At 41.7% G+C, this 10,579-nt stretch overlaps 1 protein-coding gene across 1 annotated transcript; it reads right to left on the reverse strand.

Moving 5' to 3' along the window:
• Positions 1 to 1,966: 1,966 nt before the first annotated feature.
• On the reverse strand, positions 1,967 to 10,069 carry TMEM18 (transmembrane protein 18). Its single transcript, XM_053973307.1, has 6 exons — positions 10,037 to 10,069; positions 4,812 to 5,165; positions 4,356 to 4,476; positions 3,672 to 3,726; positions 2,688 to 2,781; positions 1,967 to 2,593 (listed from the first exon to the last, which is right to left on the reverse strand). The coding sequence occupies exons 1-6, from the start codon at positions 10,067 to 10,069 to the stop codon at positions 2,504 to 2,506; spliced, it is 747 nt and encodes a 248-aa protein (XP_053829282.1). The 3' UTR covers positions 1,967 to 2,503.
• Positions 10,070 to 10,579: the final 510 nt, after the last annotated feature.

The raw sequence follows: 10,579 nt of genomic DNA on the forward strand, positions 1-10,579 counted from the left end.
CAAAAAAGAGGGAGAGCAGCTCTCTATGAGGACATGTAGTGAGAGAACAAAGGGGTCAGCTTTCAACTAAAAGAGGGCAGGTTCAGATTAGTTGTTAGGAAGAAAGTCTTCACTCCCAAAATGGCAAGGCCCTGAGTGCCCAGAGAAGCTGTGGATGCCACACCCAGGTAGAACCTAGGCCAGGTAGAACTAGGTCTTTAACCACTCAGTCTAGTGGGTGGAATCCCTGACCATGGCCGGTGAGTCAGAACTAGATGATCTTCAAGGTCCCAATCAACCGACGTGTTTTTGATACATGGAAACCACATTTTTGTGTTTGTGAAATTTTATCTCGCCTGTTAGATTTACTTATTGTAGTTCCAGGAGTCAGGGGAGGTTTTAAACTCACAATTTTGAGACACTCATCCTTCAAAAAAATCCTGAAACAATTTTTGAATTTGGAGCTGTTTATACTTTCATACAGCAATACTTCTAGAACACAAAAAAATGCCATCATGCTTTTGAAACCAAGTATTATCCATCTTTTTACCAACATCACACACAAGATAGGCAAAATAGCAAACTATTTGGAGAAAATTTGCCTTGGATGTACTAAATAAGGCACACTGTTTTCCACTGCAAGACTCGTTGCTCAGCTGCTCTGAACCTCCTCACTTACTGTGAATCAAATTCAAACACTTCACACTGTGAAACAAAGGTTACTTGATAACAGGTGGTATCTCCATATGAAGTATTACAGATTCAAGTGTGTGATACCAAAACAATTGTGTGCTGATTTTTTGCAGAACAGTTATCAACAGCAAAGTCAGGAGCATAACATTTGAGTGGTCATGCTTAGGGCCATGTGTGAAAATTGCAACTCTCCCCAAGAAATTGTAGAAGCAAGGCTGAGCTTTTATAAACCAGCCTGGGAGGACAACATCCTGTGTATATGAAATCAAAAAGGTCTGTTCTTTGGTCCTGGTGACAGCTGCCATAGCCCACCTGGCAGTCATGTGGACAGACTCTCTTCACTCCCTCCCAAAAAGCACACGTTATCTACAAGACCACTTGAGATTTCTCCGTACAGTTGACACCACCCAACACTGCACCAAGAGTCACGGCAGAATGGTTAGAATGGGACAACACACAAACCTCCATCTATTTAGTTTGCTAATATAGTCTAGCTGCAGTAGCTCTGGATGGAGCAATGAGTGGGTAAAAGAATGCCAAAGAGGCATGGGAAACGTAAAGAAATGGATCCAACACTAACACTTCACTGCCCTTTCAGCAGGAGTTTCACTTTCTCCCTGTTTAGGAGACTTGCAAACTCTGTATGACATGCAACTGCTCTCTTCCTCAAGTCCCTATCTCTACTCTCTTGAAGACTATTCAAGTAATTAAAGTTAGTTTCACAAATACTTCCTTAGCTTATAAACTTACTAGTGTTCTGTAATTCTGTACCCAATGTTTTTCAGATTAGTATAAGATCAGTTTTGTAGATCATCTTTCCTGTCTTAAATGACACCTATTTTAGACAGAACTGTACATCTTCACACAAAGATACAACTTTTACTAAATATGGACAGTCTCCATTGTGTCCACACCCCTTCTCAAATTACCTTAATTCAATGAAAACAGGCTACTTGAAGTGAAATTAAGCCTTCTTCATTTTTATCTATTTTTAATTTTCAGATATTTATTTTAAAAAGCATTTAAAAGGGAACAAAACTGTATATAACATTACTAAGTTTCTTCCTTTCCTTTCTGTTCTACAAAGAAGCATAAAACTATCAAATTTTCATCCAGTTTTATAAAAATGGTTTTATCTAGAAGCCTTAAAAACATGAAGTATAAATTGAAAGAAATGCAGAGATCATTTTGAATTATTTACACAAATTAAACTGGGGAATTTGCCAAACTGGGAATTTTTATGGGAAAAAAAGAAGGAAAAAGTCTGATTAAAAATGAAAACAAATTAACTCAATTTAAGATACAGTGAGTGGATAGTTTTATTTATAAAATGCCACTGGCACACAGTACACATTGGAAGTATGAAACTTGATTTATAAAGAAGTGCTGAAGTGCTTCATAGAAGCATGGATTCCTGAGTTATTCTGAATAAAATCTCTCATTTACTGTAATTCACAACACAGCTCCAATTGGCTTAAGCAGCAGAATAACTGATACTTGATAAGCACAGAATAAAGACATAGTAAAAAAGTACACAGACAAATGGAAACAGGAAGATTGTGTTTCATCAATACTAACAGCCTTGGTCATGGAGGAAAACAATCATACGCTGAAGGGCACAGAGATCTGTTAAGACTGGTTTCATAATTTCACAGCCAGTTCAAACGTTCTGTAGATACCTGCTTTCACCTCAATGTCCACAGCCACGATTACAAAGTGCTCTTGGCATCGGACACAAAAATACTTCTGTTCCTGCATACCCATACAGAAGGACTGATTACCCAGACAGGCATTGTTACAACTGAAGAAAGAAAAGTATTGTTTGGCGCTTTCACTTCTTTTTCTCTTTTTCTACTTTCCTTCTCTGCTGTAGCATCTTTAGTTCAGTCATTACATTCAAAGTTCTGTAAACCCAGGTGACCTGAAAAGTAAGTAAATTATTATACCTTTACTATACCATATACCTTTACTTACTCATTTAATGAAAGCACCTATATGAATGAACACATACATACCACAATTATAATAGTATTCACCAGCAGTGGTGCTGAAAATACGAGTGAAATAAACATTCCTCTTGAATCAAAGTATTGGTATTTAGAAAAGAGCCTGAAAGAAATAAAATTAAAGACAAAGCTTTATTTAGTGTAGTTCACACATTCAACTTTCCCAGCAACTATTCTACACGGACACTGTACACATCATCCCACATCTTGGGATCACCAAGTATAGGCCAGCATTCTACTGTATTAAGTCAGAAAAAAAGAGGCAGTTGATACTTCTTCAGTTATGACTAATAATAGCAGTCTTTTTCTTCTTTACAGTTCTACTGCATAGAAGCTAACTAACATGACTACAAGAATGCATCACAAATCATGCTTATTCTGAAGCATCTGAAATTACTTTTTGGTATTTTGCTTACTTACATTAGAAAAGATAACAAAAGTAATAAATGTAGTAAAGCTTTAATTAGGTCATGTATGCCTGAAGTGAAACATAATGACTACAATTAGATGCCAGCATAAGGTGGTGTTAAACACTTAACTTTCAGTGATATCAGGGAAAGATTAATTCAATGCTCAAAATATCAAAATAAACCATCAGTTTAATTCTGGTATACAGGTTTAGTAAAACAGGCAAATGTTAATGCTTGTTACACACAGAAGTAAGTATATAAAGCAGCAGTGGTATTTTTGAGAAGTGGTTCTTTAGCTATTAAACATTAATAGAAAAAAAAAAAAAAAACAAACAAAACCCACCAAAAAAAAAAAACCAAAAAAAACCAAAACAAAACAAAACAAAAAACCCACCACAGTTGACATTCTTTTCCCCTTAACCACAGCACTCTGCTTTTCTCTCAGTTCTTTGACAAGTCAGTTTACAAGCATCCATACAAGCAGTACAATACATGCATGCTATCATTATTATTTCTTATAAATATGTGATAACTATGTTGTACTGTATAGTTTTATTCAAAAAATGAAAGTGAAAACATTTACCTCCAATTCATAGCTGCTAATTCATTGATATATTCAGCGCAATACACTAAGCCCACTATAAATGAAAGAAAAATATTAGATTCAGTATTTCTTTAAAAATAAACTGCTCATCATCTAATCCAAATCCATGTGGTCTTAAACCAAAGCTAGTATGTGTTCTGCCAGTCAGCCATGACTGCTTGGCAAGGTCACTGTGGATTCTCAGGCTGATAAACACCGAGATAATACAGTTACTGCAATGTGCAAGCCAGTCTTGCTCTTCCTCATGCCATCATCACGGCTGTCAGCAGGGCAAATAGTGAACTTGCTTCAGAAACTAAAGCTGACCGTATTCACTGAAATGCACCATTAGAACAAGGCAGAGTACAAAGCAACTGCTGGCTCTCAGTCGATTTCTCTTCTGTTTCTCCAGCACAGCAACACTTCACTGGGAAGCTGCGACAGACAGGGCAATGACCATGTAACCTCAATGCAGCCTTACTCATCCCACTTCCTCACTAAGGCCAGAGTTTTAAGTCACTACTTCATAGATTTTCTAGGAAATGAAACAAATACATATTTTTAGGTCATAGTAGGTTCCATAGCAGATTATCATCGACAGACACATGCACTGCTAGCGGAGAAATACGAAGTTGCAGGCACTGCTCTGGTGCCCGGCAGCGCACGGTGAGCCCGTGCACTCACCCATGCAGAGGAAGTGCCCGACCTGCACCCGGCGGTGCTGCAGGGACGCGCACGTCAGGAGGAAGCAGAGCAGGTGGAAAGCCGCCAGCCCCAGCAGCCACGGCTCCGACCAGTCCGTGCTCTGCGGGCAGAGGTAAAGCGGGTCAGGCAGCGGCGGGAGAAGGGGCGTCACGGAGCGGCCACAGCGACCGAACACGGCCGGTGTCGGTCACGGACAGCGCCCCGCAGGCTCCCGCACCAGGCTCGGCAAGGAGCGCGCCCCCAGCGAGGGCCTCCCCACTCCCCGACGGACAGCCCCGCTCCCCCCGGACAGCCCCGCTCCCCCGGACAGCCCCGCTCTCCCCGGCGGCCCCGATCCCCCCGGACAGCCCCGCTCCCCCGGACAGCCCCGCTCTCCCCGGCGGCCCCGCTCCCCCGGACAGCCCCGCTCCCCCCGGCGGCCCCGCTCCCCCTCACCGCCAGCACGGCCGACAGCCCCGGCGGGCCGCGCACCGGCGGCTCCATGGCGGCGGCGGCAGCGCCGGTTCTCGCGAGACTCGGGCAGCCGCCGCTTCTCCTGCGGGGCGATGGCGGGAAGGGGGCGGTGGGGCCCGGGGCGGCTCCTCCTTCCCCGAGGCGAATGGACCTCAGATGGTCCCGAGGCTCGGAGCACGGGCTGAGGTGGCTCCGCACAGCCCGGTGGCTCCTCCTTGTGAGGGTGCCTCTAGGCGCGTTTTGAGCGTTTGTCGTCGGGGGGCCACCAGTGTCACCATCCGCTCTGTTGGGTCCCTTTGGGTCGGTGGCCCAGCACTGGTGGTAGCTTTTGGTCTCCTCTCAGCAGCACCCAGGGTTGGCTTTAGCGATGGCAATGAAAGGAAAAAAGAGCTTTAAGCCCAGCTGGGCGTTCTTTAAAAACAAACACAGTTCAGCTCTCCAGGCAGGAACTTAAGTCAAATGAAAAACAGTTCTTTCTAAGTAATGCCCACCGTGACCCCCCGCACACCTCGAGGCTCAGCGGGGCCCCCTCCAGTTCTCGCCACTACAGCAGAGCTCAAGGACACATTTTTTAACTTTGGAAGTTGTAAAAAAAAATTAAAATACTACAATGTAAAGGGAACACAACACAGATTGAACCTCTAATTTATAATTCCATTTGCTAAATGCATTTAGGTCTGGAACTATTCTTAAGACTTACCACTTAAAGAGCATTTCAAACTCAGATTCCTAACAACAAAGCGAAATCTAATCTAAAGGATTAGATCTGTCGAACAAACACTATTTAATATATATCTCCACATTCTGTTTTCTTTTTTTTTTCTGACAGTTTATCAGATGTGAGGCTTTGACTTTTTTTTTTTTTCCAAATGTTTTGAAGTGCATGTATAAGTAAATATTACAGATGCTCTTTTAATTTAGTTTACCATATAGCCAGATGTGGGTCATCAGTGTGACCTGGTCTCTCTTCAGTCAGACTTCTGGTATTTAATATGAGATACCTGAAACTGATGATTTTTTTATTACTATTTTTAGTTTTTTTTGCTTTAGGTTTTCTTAGTCTTTTTCTCAACAAAAATAATATCTGGAGGCTAATCAAGGCTTTCACTGGAAATGTTGTAAAATTAAGTAAGGTGATAGATTTCTACTACCATTATTGTCTTTAAATTGTCTAAGACTAGGGGAGAAAAGATATTTTTATCCCACATTGTAGATTGGAAAACAATCACTGGAATAACCCCATGGACCTGTACAGGCTGGGGTCTGATCTGCTGGGAAGCAGCTCCATGGAGAGCTGGGGGTCCTGGTGGACAACAAGCTGCTCAAGAACCAGCGGTGTGTCCTTGTGGCCAACAAGGCCAAAGGTATCCTGGGGGTGCATTGGGAAGAGCTTTGCCAGCAAGGCTACAGGAGGTGATCCTGTCCTTCTACTCAGCCCTGGTGAGGCACATCTGGAGTGTTGTGTCCAGTTCTGGGCTCCTCAGGACAAGAGAGATGTGGAACACCTGGAGTAGGTCCAATGGAGGGCTACAAAGATGATTAAGGGACTGGAACATCTCTCTTATGAGGACATGCTGAGGGAGCTGGTCTTGTTCAGCCTCCACAAGAGATGAGGGGGGACCTCATCAATGTCTGTCAGTATCTGAAGGAAGAGTATCAAAAGGATGGACCAGGCTCTTCTTGGTGGTGCCAAGCAATAGGACAAGAGGCAATGGGCAGAAACTGATGCACAGGAAGTTCCACCTGAACATGAGGAAGAACTTTACTGTGCAGGTGACTGAGCACTGGAACAGATTGCCCAGAGAGGCTGTGGAGTCTCCATCCCTGGGGATATTCAAGAACCATCTGGACACAATCCTGTGCAGTGTGCTGTAGGATGACCCTGCTTGACAGGGGTGGTTGGACTAGATGCCCCACTGTGATCCCTTCCAACCTGACCCATTCTATGACTTCTTTGGAAAGTCTTACAGCTAATAATAAATTTTTGTATGTTTTAAATGAGGAATAAGTTTTATGTAATTGCTTGGTAATTGACTTCAGAAACTATCTGCAGTAGCTGAAGGGCTTCAATGAATGCAGCATAACGTCGCTAACTGTATGAGTGGAATATGCTGGTTGGTGGTGAATCTGTGATGCAGACAAAATGGGTGGATAAGAAATTATTGGCGTACTATGGCTACAACATGCTGAATTAAAAATTCATGTAGCTGTAACTGTCAGCCACTGTAGCATCAGTGGAAACTTTCCTATAGGGAAATAGGAGTTGTTTCTTTAAGACTGACTAAGATAAAGTCAATAATGCTGTTTGTCAGCAGATGGTAGCAGATACATAAGTATTGCCAGATCTTTTGTGTGATACGTGTTCTCTATTTTTAGCAGAGAATGAAATGTGAACAGAAGATACTTGAAAAGCAGTGAACAGATACATTACTCTTATATAGGGAAAAACTTGTGTATTTGTCCTTTTATATCTCCTTTGCAGAACCAGTATGCTACAATTAGAGCCTAATTTCTAGAATGTTCTACTAACCATAAGTATATAGCACCAATAATAATAATATAGAAATATTTCTGTTCTCATTATTATAAGTAACTTAAGTAGTTTCTAAAACTCACTCTCAGTTTTCTGTTACAAGATTCAGATTCCTATGTAATTTTCTTCTGCACTACACTATTATCCAAGCAGTTTGGATGAAAGATAAAAAAAACCTGGTTGGTAAAAGGATGTTTTTTCCCTTATAACAACTGAAAAACTTCATTTACTTTACATAGGAAAGGATCTAAAATCAGACATTTATACTAAATTTATGTTGCTGAAAAAACAAGCTGGCTGGTAAAAGCCTATGTACAATAGGGTGTCCCAGATTTAAATGCTAAATTATGTTCCTAGTCATAGCTCTTACACGCGTGTTTGTTAGCAGATCATATTTTGCAGTACTAGAAACCACATAGAAGTAAGTGCCTGTTGTACTTCCTGCTGAGGGAAATGCAACTCTGATTCTGCAGGAGAAGATGTGAGAAGGTGTAAGAGTGAGTGAATGAGGCAGCCCCTCACCTCATCAGTCAAGGCAAAGATACTGGTGGGGGTTAGTGACAGGTATTGACAGCCCAATTTCTGTGCTTTGTAACATCCCACTGCGGAGTTCTGCTGTTGGGACAGGGACTGCTCACCTCTGCGTCTCGTGCCTGTCTCACAGCCTGCTCCTGTGGAGTCCTGTGTTGTACTGACTATCTTCAATAGGCTTTCCAAAGCTTTGGGAGGCATAAGCAGCTTCACTATGAAAACATGTTGAGCCTGGGAGAGGAATCTGGATAATTATTGTTGCTGTGGTCACTTCTAGGGCATCATTTTTATCTGCTCTGGAGATTTTCCTTATATTCATAGTTGTGCTCAAAAGCTGCCTTAAATTTGCATTTGCTCCCAGTGCAACAGAAATGAGCCTGAGTCTGGTTACTCACTCTAATACATGTTTCACTAAAATCCTTCACTTTCCCTGTCCTTGCCATTACAAAATAATTATTTTTGAGTGGTTCCATTATTTTTTTGCAGCTGCTCTCTCTTTATCTTTTTATAGTACCAGCTTTTATTGGTCATGATGTGATTGGAAAATAATCATAGTGTTGTAAAGACTTCTTTATAAATAGAATTTAAAACTGACTGGATTGCTTTATGTATGCAATTTCTGAGTTTCAGGTTTAGATGATGGATGCCACTTCATCTAAGCTTGGGGTTACCCCTGCTTTTGAGAATGAGTTTGACTGGATGACCTCCAGAGGTCTGACCTATATTGCTCTTTACTTTGCATTTCCCAGGGATATGGACTGGGACCAGCTGGCTGAGAAGCAGCACTGCTGAGCACAGCCTGGGAAGCCTGGGGGGTGCAAAAAGCTGAACATAAACCAGCAGTGTGACCTGGCAGCAAATGCTGTCAGCAGCTTCTTGGGCTGTATTAACAGTACACCCAGGAGATTAAGGGATTCAGCATTCATCAGAACATATTTGTATACCTCTGGATACTTCAAATTTAAGGACAGTAGAGCTAAACGGTGAAAATTCATCAGAGAGCTGTCAAAATACTCAGGGAGTTGAAGAGCTTGTCCTGGGGCAGGGGCTGAGGGAGCTGTTTGACCTGGCAAGAGCTGTCTCCAGGGGAAACCTAATAGCAGCCTGACAGTGCTTATAAGGAGCTTGTAAAAAAGATGGAGCCAAGGTCTCCTGGTTGTGTGGTGTGAGAATGAGGGGCAATGTACCTAAAGTGAAGCTAGAAGTTTAGGCTGGATGAGAAGAAAAGATTTTTCCTCATGAGGACAGTCAAACAATGGAAAAGGTGTTCAAAGAGGTGGGATGCTTCTTTTTTTGGGATTTTTAGGACCCAGTTGGATAAAACCCTGAGCAACATAGTCTCGCCTTGTAATGAATCTAGCTTTGAGCAGAAGGTTAAAATGACTTCTTAAGGTCCCTTCCAACCTGAATTATTCTGATTAAGTGATTTCACAACTTAAAGTGAGAAAATACAAATTTTTAGTAGTGTTCACTAAACAATATTGCTTTAGCCTGGAAGTGAAATAAATGCTTTTGTGTGTTTTTTTTTCAGAATCTTATTCCCTTATTCCCTCTTTTTCATCCACTTTCTGTCAGGGCTTTTTTTTCCTCATTGCAAAGTAGCTTCAGGCATCTTCATGCTTATTTATCTTCCTCCGCTATTCTCAGACAGTATACACGGTCTGAAATACAAATGTCTTTTTCTTTTGTCTACCTAATAACATGACCTCCTGTTAAATTATTCCACTAATCCCAACAAAGATCTCAGAAAACTTTCAAAGCCTTACTCTATTCTGGCAAAGAAACCAGATTTTTATTTCTGTTGCGATCTTTGTCCATTCAGGGTGGAAGAAGACAAGTGTAGTTGCAAGCAAAAATCAGTCCTGACAGTCTCAAGTCCTCTTCATAATTATATACTTTATTGTCTCTTTGACTCATTCTGAAGTGTACTTCTCACAGAATTGGTGCATTGATTTTTTTTCATTTCAGAAATACCACCTCATGTCATTCCATGGGATGGTATGGAAATAAAGCACCTCTGCATTTCTTTGATGTGAGACTGCATTGCACCCGACACAATGCAGTGCATTTCAGTTGCAATACAGCTATTGTAATAAAAGGGCAAGAAGGAATAGAAGTATCTGGGATGTGCAGAGCAACTTACAGGATTGTATCTGATCTGATTGCAGAACTTCATGTCAGCATTGTATTTTCTCCTTCAGGGCATGCTGTTAAGGCACATCCCAGCCACTCCTGCCTGTCATTCTTAACATGTAGGGGAAGTGCAAGCTGCAGGGAGCAGCAGGAGCAGGATCAGCAGAGAGACATTTTTATGAACATGTCATTGTTCAGCCATTTCATCTCTGAGACTGAACACTTGATACAAATCTTGTACTTGAGGCTCCTACTGCTTCTTGCTTATCATCATTCTCTAATGAAAGAAGAATGAAGTGTGGGAAAATGGTGGTAATTTGGCAAGAGACAGCCAAGAGCTAGAAAGCCAGCACATTCCACCTATTGATCCTGGAGCTGTCCAGGGTTGTGTTTTCTGGTGTTTTGTCTATTCCATCTCCCCAGCAGTTCATAGTTCTGTTGGTATAATTTGTCCAAATTGCTCAGACCATCTGAGGACTTTCATTAAGATTTGATTTTTTTGGATATAGAAATTGACACACACAAATTATATACTTTCAAATGCAACAATAAT

The sequence above is a fragment of the Vidua macroura genome, chromosome 3 (assembly GCF_024509145.1).
Source record: "Vidua macroura isolate BioBank_ID:100142 chromosome 3, ASM2450914v1, whole genome shotgun sequence".
In the NCBI taxonomy this organism is placed as follows: Eukaryota; Metazoa; Chordata; class Aves; order Passeriformes; family Viduidae; genus Vidua; species Vidua macroura.